The sequence below is a fragment of the Amblyomma mixtum genome, chromosome 2, assembly GCF_055824585.1.
Source record: "Amblyomma mixtum isolate Tamu chromosome 2, ASM5582458v1, whole genome shotgun sequence".
Taxonomy (NCBI): Eukaryota; Metazoa; Arthropoda; class Arachnida; order Ixodida; family Ixodidae; genus Amblyomma; species Amblyomma mixtum.
This window is the reverse complement of record NC_143013.1, coordinates 206,352,145-206,368,709: the sequence shown is the minus strand read 5'-3', so window position 1 is coordinate 206,368,709 and position 16,565 is coordinate 206,352,145. Positions and strand designations below refer to the sequence as shown.

Sequence of the window (16,565 nt, the reverse complement as noted above, 5' to 3'; positions counted from 1 at the left end):
AGTATTCCTGGCCCATTGAACGACAAGACTTCCTGCAACTATATATATATATATATATATATATATATATATATATATTTATTTATTTATTTATTTATTTATTTATTTTTCCTTCATGACAATCAAGAACTCTTAGTGGAGTGCTTCTTGAAGAAGGAATATGTATGAAAAATAAAGAGTTGTCTCTAATGACACATACAAGTATCGCTCGAATTCTTTTCCTCAAACTATAGAGAAGCTGAAACAGCTGATGAGCTGCTATCAAATTTTGGATTAGGAAGTAATGTATTCGTCGGTGGACTATTTTTTATTGAAATTGAACAGCGGGACATATTTAGCCCAATACACATAAAGTCTTATAATCAAGTCAATAGACATAAAGTCTATCTACGCGTCTAAATATATAGCACAGTTTAATTTCAAGGAAAGAAAATGCATCACCAACTAGCCCCGTACGTCTTTTATTACGCATTGAATGTAGTTTTAACTATGGAACAGACTTGAACTGAGAAGTTTTCGGCGAAGATGGCATCCAAGCTCTGTCCTTTGTAATCAATTTTTAGGGTCCGAATTTTGTCAAGAAGTCAACTAATTTAAATATGACAGGACGTGAACGGATATGCGTATGTTTACCTAGCACACGAGGTCTCTTAAGCGGGGGCAATCTATCTACAGGCCTTTTTTAATGCCTTTTGTGACTGTTGACATCAAGCTTTTCTTGTCTTCACCAACTGTTCAGTTCAGTTCAGTTCAGTTTTATTCCTTAAAGGCCCCCTTTTCAGGGGGTGTTACATAAGGGGTAGGAATACACTTGAAATGTGAAAAAACAGCAATGATTAACATTGAAGATGATCTGTTACACGCGTTCTTGCCGTTCTGGCGGGAAAACTTATTTCTGCTAGAATAGTCTCCTAGGTGGTCGTTCTTGATGGCAAGCTTTTTACCAAGGCAGTAAGCGACTATAGTTGATCATTTAGTTTGGAATGGCACGCACTGGAAATGTCAGTCCCAAGGGGCTTATTCGAGCGGAGTAATATCCGACTCTTTAGCCTCAAGTTTGTGGCAGGCAGATCAATGAATTTATTTATTCTCAGCCACATCCTTCGCCATTTCCTTCACACTAGCAAGCACTTCGGCAAACTTGCGAACAACACAAAGTAGCAGAGTAGTATCGTTGTCACTGTTGCTGCAGCGGTCCTCGAGTGAACAGGGGTCGAATCATCACTGGAGCATGTATGCATTTCTTACTTACTTCGGGTAACGCTCTTGGTTCTTTTGCAGGCTGGGATTAGTTTCGGCGTCCCTACTGATAGTCTTAACACTGTGCGCTAATTCAGAGCGCGAGGAAACAAACGCAAAAGCACGGCCTTGGCAGTGTTGGCGAGCAAGAAGTAGTTAAAAACGGTCATCTGAAAGAATGCATTCTGCTTACATTCTCCAGGTAACGTAAAAATGCGGGCAAAAGTACCGGAGCATACTGTGCATTTTAACGTTTTCGCTCATTACAGCAGTGAAACGGGGAGCTTTTATGAGTAGCGTTCCTGAAGGCGTGATTGGAGCTACAACGAAATAGCGTGTTCCGCGCACATATCGCTGAACCTGTGCTTGCGCGAAAAAACAACCAGTTGGTGACCATGATGCAAGCGCGGCAGCCACCTCGCCCCTTGAAGGGAGGCATCAGTGGTACAACCCCTATATTAATGCGGAAGCCTTTACTGTCTCATCGTTGTAAGCAGGAGTTGTCGACAGAAATGTCACGCTTTTGAATTGGTCGAAGTGGTCGTGACGTCACAGTGCGCGAATTTCAAACCAAGCCAATTGTACCAAGCCAATGCTCCAAGTAAGCGGGACTGAGTTTAGTTAATTGCTTAATTAACGAAATAACCTAACCTTTCTAGTCAGACCAGATAAATAAATAAATCCGAGTTGGACATTGGTTCAGTTGAGGAATCGAACCAGGGTCTCCCGAGTGCGAGACGAGCAAGCTAACCACTCCGCCATGCCAGCTTTTCTCTTTATTCCCTGGCTTTGACACATAGCATTCAACAAAACAAACAATCATCAAAACATACTAAACGCTATGTACATACACACGGCACTGCCGCGGTCAGCCACCGTGAATCTGGCTTCGTCAGATTCAGATTCGTAGATTCAGATTCAGATTCAGGCTTCGTCAGATTCGTAGTCTCAGAGCTACTCCGGAGGCTCCGCAGTGGCTTTCTGAATGGCCAGAAACCAGTCCATGCTTTCCTGAAAGTAAGTTCGGGCAGGTCTTGTGTCTTTGTCACAATGGTAGCCTGCCATTCTGGAGCGCCATATACATTGGAGGTCTCTCAGCATTTTTAAGTCAAACGGTACCCCATCCTCATTTTCTACAGATAAGTACTGGATGCCATATGAGTCTGGTGGTAATTCTTTCTTTGGGGTTCGATGCAATACATCCCGAAAATAAACCCTGTCCGAACAGTGTAAAAAAACGTGGTCTATTGTTTCCGGCTTTTTGCAAATTACACAGTGAGATCCCCAGGGTAAAAAAAATTCCTTTCCTTCTAAAAATTTTTGAACCGGTAAGTGCAGGTGTGCTGCTTAAAATAGATGGTTTTTGTTCCTGGCGACACCTGCATTTTTTTAACCCTATCTCTGTCTGGGCCTCCACTCTACAATGCCCTGTACAGGGGCACTGGGAAAACTATATCTCACAAAGCACGGTACAGTTTCTTCCGTTTTAAAGTCGATAGAAAATCATTTGAAAACCGCGCGGAAAGGAACCTCACACTCGCTACAATTTCCCGGTAAAAGCCACTGATCATAAAGTAAACATCAGTAGTACGTACTCCGGCAGCATGCGTCGCAGCCCAACATGGCACATGGTGCGCAAAAACGGGTCTCTTGTGTCCCGAAAAAACGAAAACTGATTGTTCCTCCGCCATGCCAGCTCGATGGTTGGGAATGAACAAAGCCGCGTCTAGTGAGTACAGTGCCTTCGTTCACTCCCATCTTCCTCCCTTACCTTACGGCGAGGTTCAGGTATCCACCGAGATATGCGAGACAGATATTTCCTTTCCTCAAAAACCAATTCACCGACGAGCAAGGCGTAGAGCCGAACGGGCGATGACGTTCTGTGGACTCCCTGGAAGCGTTCCAAGATGCTGTCGCGTTCCACTCTTTCAGGCGAAGCTTAACATTTTAATCAAACATCTGTGACACAAGCGGCAACACCGCGCTTAAGGTTTTCGCCTCACCGCACTTTAGGTCAACGAAGCGCCCCCCTGAATTTTTTCACTAATATTGACATCACGTAGCAGGGTTTGTCTGTAAGAAGGCGGCAAGAAATGGAGCAGTGGAAGCATGTGGATTTCGTTGCAAGGAACGAGAGATTCACTGACATACAATGACTGTCCACCACGCGCTAGATTGGGTAGTTTGTCGACCAGGTGGCCGAATCCTTCTCCTGCCAGTCAAACGTGGATCAAGTAGGCAAGAGTTGATGAACTGTAGCATTCTTGCCGAGAACCGGATCCGGAAAGCAGCCGAAGGTCTTCGCAAGATACAACCAGTTGATAACCATAGTGCAATCGCGGCTGCCAGATCTTTCTCTCCTCCCCGCTTACGTAATGGAATCCCACATGTCCGCTTTCAATCCGGGAAATAGGTAACTACAGTAAACAACAACAGCTAAGGCACGCATGGGTGCTGAAGCGCGTGTGAAGGATCGTGTCTGGAGTGGGCATTTCAGGGAGCAATATTTCTTAAACATGGTTGGCGCTGGTACACCTTCGGAGAGCTGCTGCTATGGGGGCAAGCAAACAACCACGAGGGATCTATATAGAAGGACAGCTCAGGAGGCGGGGCTTCAACTCTCCATTCTTGGTAGAGAAGTTTTATGTTAAAAGAAGTCAATGTCAGACATTTATCTTGCAAAAAAGTTCGAAAATGCATTACGTATTTATTTATTTATTTATTTATTTATTGATACTGCAGGCCAATAAACTGGCCCTAGCAGGAGGGGCAATACAGTAAAAAGTGTGACAATGCAAAACAACAACAAACACTAACGAAAAATAATGCTGGGTGTAGCAGTGTTACTCAATGAATACATTCTGGCACCAGCACAATAACTAACAAAACATGAAGAGTGGCACATGTGAAATAACAAACAGGCGGGCAATTTTTACTCAAAACAACAGAACTGTTTCTGGGGGAAAAAAAAAGGCATCACAGAGTGAAGGAGTTAGGAAAACATAACAGATTGTGAACACTTTTTTTTCAGTTAGTTTATGGAAGAAAGATGTTTTTCTAGCTCTTCTGCAAAGTTTTGTGACTGCAATACTTCGACAGGTATAGAATTCCATTCATGTATAGTACGCGGAAAGAAACTATTCATATGGGATTTTGTTTTAGAAAATATTGGCGTAAGTGAAAGGTTATGTCTGTGTCTTGTCTGGCGTGAACTTAGAGGTTTTACGCAATGAGGCCGCTGAAGTGCGCTTTTTCCATTTATAATGTTATGTAAAAATTGGAGACGACTTATCTTCCGCCTGTTTTCCAGCGTACTGATTTTATTTGCAAGCATTATTAAAGACGGAGAATCCTCTCTTTTATATTTACTAAAGATGAATCTGATAGCCTTCCTTTGAACACGCTCTAAATTCATTATATTCTTTTTAGTATGAGGATCCCATACAACTGCTGCTACTCCAGTTTGGAACGGACAAATGTGTTGTATGCTAACATTTTGGTAATTGCAGGTGCATTTCTAAGTTTCCTTTTCAAGAACCACAACTTGCGCAATGCTGCTGAACATGTAATGGAAATATGGTTTGACCAAGAGAGTTTACTATTGAATGTGACACCCAAATACTTGTATTTTTCAACCTCAGATATTATTGTGTTGTTAAGTACATAAGAAAATACACTAGGTTCTTTTTTCCGTGTGACTCGCAGCAAAACTGTTTTGTTTACATTGATTTCCATGCACCAAAATTCACACCAATCACGGATAGCATTAACTGATTCCTGTAAGTAATTGCTGTCGTTCCTGGAAACAATTTTTCTAAAAATGACACAGTCATCCGCAAATAAATTAACATGGACATCATCAGGAATTACGTCGACTATATCATTAATATAGATCAAAAATAAAAGTGGTCCTAATACGCTGCCTTGCGGTACACCAGAAGTTACCTGACGGATATTGGAAGTACATTTGTTAATTTCAACAAATTGCTGTCTATGACGGAGGTAGGCCTGGATCCATGTTATAATATTTGTAGGAAGACCACTGCGCTCTAGTTTGTGGAGTAATTTTCCATGTGGAACCTTATCGAATGCTTTACTAAAATAAAAAAAGAGCATATCGACTTGCCCGGACGCGTCAAGCACCTGAGAGATTTCATGAACAACTGACACAAGTTGAGTTGTTGTCGACAGTCCCTTTCAAAACCCATGTTGTAATGGAGAGAGGACATTATGGTCTGTCAAAAACTGACGAATAAAGCCTGCGACAATGTGCTCTAATAATTTGCTGCAAGTGGTCGTTATAGACCAGATTTTTGAGCCTCTCCTGGGCGCGGCCATTTTGCACCGACTGGCGCGCCGCGGTGCGGGCGTTTCTTTGGGGACTGCGGGGCTGCGGCAGTTCCGCGGCGGCGCCTGCATATAGCCGCGCTTCGGGCGCTAAAAAAACATTGTCGAGCATACTTCCGCTGCGTGGCTGTGTTGCAGGAAGTATTTACGTTATCAAAGCGATAACATTGACGCGTTTTAATGACATTTAGTTTGACATTCAAATTAATTGTGCCGGCGGGCGCTTAGAACGCGCTCGTGCTTATATCGAATTCCGTCTTAGTGCTCCACCGCAAAGAAACTTTTTGTTCAATATCAAGCATTAGGTGTGCGGCTAGCATGCAGTTCCAATTCCCATGCACTCTTATTCCTTCCTGCCGGCCGGCCATAAAGCCCCCCCTCCACAAACAGGGCTTTCTTGTCGCCGCGCCAGTTTATCAACAAATTACCGCTGTGAGCTCAACTGAGTCGCAGCGCCAACAGAAAACAAATTTTGTCATGGTTTATGCAACCTGGTGCATCAAAACGTACTTTCCTTTCGCTTAATTTATCAAAGCTTGAATAGATATGAGCAGCTAATCCAGCTTTCACTAATTCTGAGGTCCGAAGTCGCGTTATTTTATTCAGGAGCTCTCGCCGCGTGTGAGAGCGTTGCGTAGCCGTTTGGCTAAGTGTGGAAAATGTAATGAAATCGCGCATAGTATTTTCCTGTGAATAAGGTAGATACCGCACCGCTGCGGTGGCTCAGTGGTTACGGCTCTCGGCTCTGGCCCAAAAGACGCGGGTTCGATCCCGGCCGCGGCGGCCGAATTTCGATGGAGGCGAAACTCTAGAGGCCCGTGTACTGTGCGATGTCAGTGCACGTTAAAGAACCCCAGGTGGTCGAAATTTCCGGAGCCCTTCACTACGGCGTCCCTCATAGCCTGAGTCGCTTTGGGACGTAAAACATTAATAAACCAAACCAAACTAGTGTAGGTATACCAACAGCAGAAAGATACTATATATAAACGTTTACCCCCCAGATCCCTCTGACATGCGTGCGGAAAAAGCAGCTGAAATCGGTAGCGGTCGTGCTTAAAATCCTGTGCATGAAATGTGTTTAATGGGAACAAGAGCAAGCTCAGCGCAAGGATGTCGAACACTTACTGGTGATCGAAAACACGCAGCTCGCCTATCCAGTTACTACTCCACTGAGTCAGATCAATAGATCTACAATCTGATGCATAAAAGTATCATAGAAGATATCGCACGTAAAAGGCGACAACAAACGACATGACAGCGCAGAAATCTGCTTAGAAGTGCCGGTTTCCAGTCCGTACACTACCTGGTCGGCTACCCTCGAATATCACGTTAACGAGTAACTGCGCACAAGATAACGGAAGTACTGTCTGGAAGAGGGAAAATGTGAGTAGTTACGCACAGCACACACCCTCATACGTTAGCTGATGGAGCACAACAACGACCGAAGCGAACACGTCAACATGCGTTCTACGCGCGGCGCCGGCGCGACCCGCAGTCCCCCGGGCCGCGCGCGCCGACAGATGGCGACTGGTGTCGAGAGTAGGAGCGCGCCCGCAGCCTGCGTGCGAGGGTAAAAAAATCTGGTCTATAGAAATGGGACGATAATTGGATACTGTAAGATTGTCACCCTTTTTATGAATTGGAACAACTCTTGCGGTACGCCAGTCAGATGGTATTTCTCCTAACTGTAATGATAATTTGAAAAAGTCAGTTAAAAAAACGCATATCTGTTCCGCATACCTTCGTAAAAAAGCATTTGGGATATTATCCGGCCCTGCAGATTTCCTGACATCAGTTTTTAAGAGCATAGCCAAAACACCTTGCCTGGAAATCACAATGTCGTGTACAAAAGACCTATCATTGTTATGATGTTCAAATTCATCCAGGTCAGAAAACACACTCCAAAAATAATCATTGAAGTGTTCGGCAATACTGGAAGCGTCTTCAATTATTTCATCATTAACCTTAATTTTATGAATTGCCTGTTTAGATTGACCTAAAAAACGCCAAAACTTCTGTGGAGCATGTGAAATAAAATCAGCAAGACATTGACTGAAAAACTTATCTCGGGCTGCTTTCACTTTTGTTAGTAATTGAGTTTTCAATTTCTTGGAAGACAAACTCTGCCTGCTATGTTTCTTCATTCGCTTTAGCTTTCGCTTAGTTTGGATGATATCTCTGTTTATCCACGGGTTTGATGGAGGTTTCTTGACACTTCTCAGTGGAATGAATCTGTTAATGCAATAAGAGGCTATGTCCCTGAACTTTTGCCATGAAAGCTCGACATCATCATGGACAACATTTAGGTATAGGTCTAAGTAATCGATAATTGATGTATCATCTGCTTTAGCATAGTCCCTAACCTTAATTCGTTCTCGTTGTTTTCTTCTATTTACATTGATTGTTGATGAAAAAGAAATTAATCTGTGGTCTGAAATGCCTGCATCAATTTCAGCGGTTCCTTCATGGAAAATTTCACTGAGAAATAAGAGGTCTAGAATATTGTCTCCTCTGGTAGAAACAGTAATAACCTGTTCAAGACTAAAAGTTAGCATCATATCAATGAGTATATCACAGGAAGGACTGTGCCCATAGCTCCAGTTATTCCATTTTATTTGAGGAAGATTAAAATCACCAGTTATAATTAAGTTTTTTCCTCTGAATTTCAAAAGGTGATTGTATAATTTCTGCATAAAGTGATCATCAGCATTTGGTGCGCGGTACACAGAACACAGTATGAATGAAAAACCCCAGACAGAGACATTCAAAAACAAGCTTTCGTGGTTATCAATCTGATCTAGTTCTCTTATATCAACTCTATTTTTTGCTATAACTGCGACGCCACCACCTCGGGAGAATCTATCTCTTCTAAACAGTTGGTAACCTGGCGAAATTATTTCATCATCCTGCACCCCGTCATGCAACCAGGTTTCAGAAATAACGCATATATGAGGATCATATACTAATAAAAGATCTTGCAGTCTGTCTATTTTGTTGACAATGCTTTGGGCATTTAGTGAAAGCAGCCGAAACTGGAAAGACCGTGATTGCTATTCTGCCTGCTCTAGTCTCATTTTTGTGTCATCCCTTTTTGCAACTAGTTTCCGTGTGTTGTGTACGTCGTCCCAAATGTACAAGTCGCCGCCAACGCGAATCTTATCATGAACAAGCCAGACCTTTTTGCCGCTATCTTTTTCTTCTTTTGCGCTGTTCCAAAGTAGTCGGCGCTTGCGCAGCGTGTCTGCGCAGTAATCATTTTGCAAGGATATTCCTGATCCTTTCAGTTTGTGGGCATTCTTCATGAGGGCTTGTTTTTCAGTGTAATCCTGGAAAAACGCAATGACGGGCCTTCCTGTGGGTCTCTTCCCGAGTCTGTGAATTCTCGCTGCTGAAACACAATCTACCCCCACCTTATCCTTGAAGACGTCTTCAATAACCTTCTCCCGTAGCGTTGTTTCCGTTTCATTAGGATCTTCGGTAATCCCAAAAACAATCAAATTCGAACGGCGGCTGCGGTTTTCCAAATCAACCAGTTTTCCATGGTGAAGTTTAAGTACGTCATGCGCTGCGGTTGCAACCGCATTTGTTTCTTCATTTTCATGGGTCTTTGCTCGAACCTCGGTCATACTGCATTCCAAGCTGATTAAACGCTGTTCGAAACAATGTATTGCTGTCTCCGTGGATTCAAGGCGTTCTTTCAATGAAGTGATGTCAGCTCTAATTGTTTGCTGGCCACGCAATATAGACTCGAACATTTCATCAACAGTCGGTCCCGGATTTTCTTCAATGTCCCCACAAACGAGGACCTTACACGAATTTAAACACTCATAGGCAATACTCAAGCACAGATGTGGGCACGGCAGTACAACAAGAAAACGATCATCACTGCGTATTGTGCTGTTGTGACTAACCTGTACAAGAAGAATCAGACGCATAGTCAGCGATGTGCGCCCAAGGCTTTCGCCGCGCCCACTGGTAAGTCCATCGTGCGGTGCTGTCTTTATAGCAGTTGAAGCTGGTGACGTCAGGAACCCGTGACTTGAAAACACTGCATCATCCGTTTTCGGAAAGAGGCACGAAACTGCATCGTCGATATGGCTTGATGTCACTGTTGTAAACAGCTTGGCTGAAGGCGCAACAAGGAGGCTGGCAGTTGGCAGGAACAAAGCCTGTACAAGAAGAATCAGACGCATAGTCAGCGATGTGCGCCCAAGGCTTTCGCCGTGCCCATTATGCTAAATCATGCCCCTCCACCCCCCCCCCCCCCCTGCGGCACACACACAACAATTTTTCTCTTTTACTGTGGCTTATTACGCTGATATACGGTCGCTGATATACGGTCGCTGATATACGCTGATATATTGCGTAACCCCCATATTTTCCCTTACTCAGTTGCTAACGTTCCACTAGAATCTGTATACTCATACAAGTACCTAGGTGTCACCTTGTGCCAGGATCTCTCCTGGCGCTCTCATGTAACGAACATCATCGCATCAGCTAACCGGTCATTGGGTTTTTTGAAACGTCATCTACGGCACGCCCCTCAAAGTATTAAACTTCTCGCCTACCAATCACTCATTCGACCAAAACTAGAATACGCATCTGCTATCTGGAGCCCGCAACAAGCATATCTCATCAGTTCACTTGAATCTGTCCAAAATCGCGCCACGAGGTTCATTCATTCTGCCTATTCATACGACATCAGTGTATCGTCACTTAAACGACAATCAGGTTTATCAACTCTTGCCCATCGTCGTCGCATTGCTTCTCTTAGTCTGTTTCATAAGGTTTTTTTACAGTTCCCTCGGACAACAACCCTATATCACACCGCCCGCTCGCATATCTCATCGCACCGGCCATCCACTGCAAGTGTCATGCCAACGCGCCCGCACCGTCACTTTTTCCGCATCCTTTTTTCTTCGCACTGCAAAAGACTGGAATGGCCTTCCCCACGACGTTGATGCCATCACCTGCCAATCAAGTTTTGTGAACAATTTAAATATGCATTTCATAAATATCATGTAAGCAATCATATTCAACCTATATTTGTACTCCCACCCCTTATGTAATACCCCCAAAGTGGGGTCTTTAAGGAAATGAAGTGAAGTGAAGTTATTTTCCTTTCACGCACTGCTGCTGTGTAGGTTTCCATGTATTTTTATTTGTGATCTATTTTACTCACAATGGGATTTGGTTCATTGTAATATAATGTTATGTCGGTCCATCGTTGCCACGCCACATTTCTTCGCCAGATTACAAACGTTACGCGGCACACCTTCTGCACCTCAGGGTCAAAAGACACCTCGCGGTCAGGAGTCAGAGCAGCAGCAGGCGATGGATGTGCCCTCCCACCGAGGTGTTCCTGGTCTGCTGGGAGCACCCAGTGTCCAGAACACTAGCTGAAGCACGGAGCCTTCAAATTTGGTGCTGCCGTATTCTTCACTGCTCCTCTGTCCCTCCGTACCACGTCACGCCATGCGTTTTCATATACTGCACGTCTTTCTCTTGACTGAGTCCTGCACCTTTCTGCCGCATCATTATTCCACGTTATTTTCTACATCTTCTTTTGTGACTTCCGTACCTCCTGTCACTCATCCTTTTTGTCATTCCATTCATCAACTTCGTCGTCGACCACTAAGGGCCCCTTTCCTCAAGAGTTTTCTCAAACAAAACTGTTCAACTTTCCCAGCGTCTCGAACACGTCGCGACGTAGCGTTCATAAACGAACGCGGTTGTTGGCTGCTGAAGAGAGACGTACGTACCTAAGCTGTTTCCAGGTGCTGCCTCTATGGTTATACTTCTGTGAAGAAAACTCTTTAAGACAGGCAGCGGCCACTATTTCACGGCTAATGTGTCTTTTTGATAACAGCAGTGACAATTACCACGCCGTTGAGTATATAGCTATTCGTCCTTGGCTATGGACGCGGACAAGGACGAGATATTCACGGCTGAGCTGAGCTTTCATCTTGCCCTAGCTGACAGCTCCATCGGTGAGTACTACGACAGGTAGTCGACAAACTTTTACTGGCTTAAGTTCGGCGGTGAGTTTCACATTATTTGGTCTCGCTTCGCGTGTACTGCTCTAGGTGTTTTGCTCACGGGGCTGGTTGCACTCAAAGCAAACCACAAACTGTTCCACTCGATGCGCGTGGATCGCTAACGGACAAGCGCTTCTTCGCAGTAGCATGCCTGGCCGGGGTTTTTAGTCCTCTCCCTGCGGTCGAAGAGAGAGAGCATGGCCATGAGCAGCGCCGCAGATCCCGTGCGAAGGCACTCCATCCAGCGTACGGCTCCGAGCCGGACGCCGTATGGGTGGACGCTGCCTACACGGGTAATGAAGCGACAGCAGCTGTGGTGGACTCCTCTTCATCCACCCTCCTCACTCTACCTCTCCCTCCAGACACATCCCCAGAGGCTGCAGAGGAAGCCGCCATCGCACTCGCTATCACTCGCACGGAAGCCCGGTATATTTTTAGCGACTCGATTAGAGGCAGACGACTTCGACAGAGAAGGTTCCTGGGGGTAGAACCAAGACGTCTCTGAAGATGCCCCAAACCGCAGGAAATACCATTAGTGTAAATAAAGTTTTCCCTTCCCTTCCCTAGCGACTCGAAAACTGCGATTCTAAATTTTGCTCGAGGCCGAGTTCATGTCCCTGCTTTTGACATGCTGGACTCGCCCGATGAACCGCCTCCCCGCCAAGTGGAGTTGATATGGGTGCCTGTGCACTCCGGGAATCCCGGAAACGAGGCTGCCAACCTTTTAGCCCGAGGTTCTTTAAACCGGGCTCAGGTGGCCTCGGATCAGGGATTCACGAAGGAGCTCATACACTCATTCAGCGAGCTGACGCAGGCATACAGAGCCTCACGCCAGCTCTACCCCCCGCCCCACCCCTCCCTAGATAACAAACACGCAACACTCTGGTGCAGACTACAGACACACACTCCCCTCACCTCTTACCTTAGCCCACTATCATCCCTCCTTCCCCACTCCTGCTTGCGCCCTATGCCCAGAACCCTTCGCTTCTTCCCTCCACATCCTTTCCCTCTGCCCGGCGGACCCTCCCCCGCGGGACCTAGAGAACCTCAAGACCTGGGAGGACCGGGAGACCCTGCTGGGCTCGGAGGACCCGGCCGTGAAGACCAACGCCACCTACCGGGCTGCCAGTGTTATGGACCTTAGGAACATAAACACTTCAGTACAGTGGGGTCGTGCGGGGACCCTGGGGCGTGCCCCTGAATTCCTGTTGTAAAGTTTCTCTCTCTCTCTGAACCGTGGTCAACAACATGACTGAAGGCAGAGATGATGTTACGTAACTTGGCAGTAAAATGACAGAAGCCAACAGCCACAGAAACCAAGGGGCACAGGGGATTTTTTTTAATTAAATTTATTTATTTTGTGGTGTTGATCAATTTAGAATATTACTGAATATGTTATCGCTTAAAGATAATTGATTAGAAAAGCAGAAGAAAAACAACCACATGCCGCCGGTGGGATCCGAACCCACGACCTCCGAATTACGCGTCCGGTGTGATTCATTTGGACAGAACTGGACATATTTTATCCATTCAAAAGTTTTCAGACTGTCTAAATTGAAAAAAAAAATGTACTTTCTCTGATAAAAACCTTCTTTACCGCCGTTTTTTTAAACTGAGTGCGATGGGCTGCAATGGCTTTTAGTAGTGAATGCATCTTTTATGACTGCTTTCATTTCTTCGCAGAAGTGGTGTTTCTACATTTTTAAACTACTCAAATAACTTAAAACACGCGCATCCAAACATCTGCATGTATAACGCATGGATGTACTGCCTCCGAAGTTAAACCAGCGGAAGAAATATTCTTGAAAGAATTATTTGATGTAGTGTATGGGGATTTATTATCATGAAATGAAAGGTGTGGTAACTCTCAGTTCTCGGTGGACACCTCAGCCGCAGCGCGAAAATAGCGGAAAGGTGGAAGTGAAAGAAACAGAAAAAGTGATGTCGTGATGCAGGGCGCCAGAACGCTTTCGACCACTTGGAGATCTTTAACGTGCACTGACATCACTCACTCTCTCACATTTGTAACAATAAATGCTGAAATGTGAGAGACTGTGGGGAGCAAAAAATTACCGCACAAGTTTCTAACCATATATTGCAATCAAAATTCCTGCGATATCAGCGGGGGTGTAGCTCAGAGGTAGAGCGCTCGCTTTGCATGCGAGAAGTCCCGGGTTCGACCCCCGGCTCCTCCACTGTTGCGCTGTTTTTTTTTCGATGCTTAATTGGTTTTGAGGCATTATTTTTTTAAATATTGTTCTTGCAAGAGTCGGTTAGCGGGTGGACCAGCATTGGCAGACAACCGAAGTTGTCTGATAATGAGAGAGAGAGAGAAAACTTAATTTCAACAGGAATTCGGGCCACGCCCCAGGGTCCCCGCACGACCCCACTGCACTCAAGTGTTTATGTTCATGAGGTCCATAACACTGGCAGCCCGGCCGGTGGCGATGGTCTGCACGGCCGGGTCCTCCGAGCGCAGCAGGGTCTCCCAGTCCTCCCAGGTCTTGAGGTTCTCTAGGTCCCGCGGGGGAGGGTCCGCCGGGCAGAGGGAAAGGATGTGGAGGGAAGAAGCGAAGGGTTCTGGGCATAGGGCACATGCGGGAGTGGGAAAGGATGGATGATAGTGGGCTAGGTTAAGGGGTGAGGGGAGAGTGTGTGTCTGTAGTCTGCGCCAGAGCGTTGCGTGTTTGTTATCTAGGGAGGGGTGGGGCGGGGGGTAGAGCTGGCTTGAGGCTCTGTATGCCTGGGTCAGCTCACTGAAGGAGCGCAAGCACACATTCAGTGAGTCTGGTAATGAGACAGTTTGCTAGAAATACGGGAAGCCGGCCAGTGTGACGCAGGCTGAGAGTGCACGAAGCTCCAAGATGTGACAACAGGTCGTTGCACAATGTGAACAGTGACATTTAAAGTACATGCAAACAGATTGTGGAGATCTCGTAATCTCTTTCATGCTCGTCTTCACCATTACATACCCAATGAGCGCACGCACCGTCTGGACCACGACAGCATGACATTGAACGCCTGACAATAATGGCTTTCACTGGCTTTCGTCGACCACAGTTGAGGGCAGCGCATACTCTGCATTTGTTGGTGCTGTCCGCCACCTAGTAGTGCGGACCAAGTTTCTTGTTGAGAGTCGCTACATGGAAGACGCGCCTGCACTTGCGTTGGAACTGTGGGTCATAGCTTATTGAATTTTATAACAGCACAAACTGAAGCTCGCACGATCTTAAGCGCCTACATCCAGTCATGATGACGAAGTAGTGGAAATGTGGGTAGAGAACTGGCAATGAGTTATGTAAAAGCGCAGTTCTATGTCCTGATAGGAGATCAAATATTTAAACGCCAAGGAAGTAAACAAGCAGGCGAGAGACCAGGCCGTAGAAGGAATGTGGCTAAGGTTGCGAGAATGACAGTGAGGGGCGTTGTTAGTCGAGTTCGACTTAGCATTAAGCCTAAGGATCATGAAAACCATCTTCCGTGAACACCAGAACCGGAAGTCGATAGACGCGCATGGTTAGTGTAAAGATAAAACAGACTGCATATTGCCACGAGCGAATGGAAATGTGCAGGCAGCCGCAGAGCTGGTGGTGGTCAAAAACATCGGTTATTTATTAAATGGCTGAGCAGGTGATAGGACTGTGGCCCTATTGGCCCCCTCCCCTAACAATACTAGGTGGAGCCCTTTTTCCGGGGCCCCATTGACTGTCTTACATATTTCTGTGAACAGCCGTCAAAGGCTTGACACCTCTGCTGACAAGCTTCTGCTCACAGCCTTCTGTCGACAACGATCAGGCATTAAAGGCTGTGGCCTTAATACAAAATTAGGTTCTAGGTTGGAATCGAACCCGAACCGCCGGCGTGCGTGATGACGCGACACAAAAGGGCTATTTTGTGTTACCTCCGTGCTCCCTGCGTCGACCATACTGCGCATGCGCAAGGAGCGAGTGACGTCACTGCGCACAGCTGGTGCGCCTCGCCGCGCGCTCACCGTTGCCACTGCTGCCGCCGGCGCAGAGCCACTTCTCGTCACTGCTCATGCTACGTATGTCCTGGCATAGCGGAGCTAAGCCGCTGCCAACTTTTTAGACCGCAGCCTTTTGGCACGCATTTCTGCGTATCGTGGCGTCGCCGTCACCGTTGACGTCGCCGTTGTCCGTTGTAACCATCAGTGGACACCCGTTAAGCTGCGAAACCAATGGAGGTGGAGCTTGGAACGCAGAGGGTAAAATTGGTAAATTGGTTTTTGAGGAAAGGAATTGCGCAGTATCTGTCTCTCACAGCCGCGAAACCAATAGAGCGGGAGCTTGGAAATCAGAACGTAAAATTGCTGGATTGGGTTTTGAAATGGGCTGTATCTGTCTCACACACCTCGGCGGACGTCTGAACCAGAGATAAGGCGGATAACAGGCGCATAACGGCCTTGTCGGCCCAGTGGACACCACAATCGTGCTTTAAGCTACGGGGCGGTAGTGACAGAGGAGCGCTGCATGCGTTGGCATTGACAACGTCGTCCCAGAAACGCGGCGCTGAAGCGCCCATAGGCGTTCGATGTGTTCATTGGAATTGGCGTTGACAACGCTTTACGTTCCGATAAATTTATGGAACGGAAGTGCGCATTACCGGATCCCTGGGTCAGTAGACGCCCGAATCGCACACGGGGGGATGACAGAGAGATGTGGGCTGCATGCGTGAGCGCTGGCAACGGTGAGAGAACTCTCGCCATCAATCATTAACTGCAACCTATCAGAGTGGCAGGATGGGTGGGGACTTTAATGTAGATATAAAGACAAACAGTAATTTCTCACTACTTATGCGGAAAACATCCCGTTCCTCTCGCTCTTAACGCCTCCTACAGCTGTGACAACATCGCGAAATAGTTTCCCAGACCTCATCTTTGAGAATCAGGCATCGGTGCAGCAAGTTGAGCATATATCCATC

General features: G+C 46.2%; 1 protein-coding gene and 1 non-coding gene across 2 annotated transcripts; one reads left to right on the top strand and one right to left on the bottom strand.

Moving 5' to 3' along the window:
* Positions 1-8,510: 8,510 nt before the first annotated feature.
* On the bottom strand, positions 8,511-15,664 carry LOC149362347 (uncharacterized). The gene is made up of 3 exons (XM_089568269.1): positions 15,616-15,664; positions 10,862-10,953; positions 8,511-9,821 (listed from the first exon to the last, which is right to left on the bottom strand). Exons 1-3 carry the CDS (start codon positions 15,662-15,664, stop codon positions 8,637-8,639), a joined length of 1,326 nt encoding a protein of 441 aa, XP_089424395.1. The 3' UTR covers positions 8,511-8,636.
* On the top strand, positions 13,748-13,819 carry TRNAA-UGC (transfer RNA alanine (anticodon UGC)). Its single transcript has one exon. It is a non-coding gene; the product is annotated as a tRNA-Ala (tRNA).
* Positions 15,665-16,565: the final 901 nt, after the last annotated feature.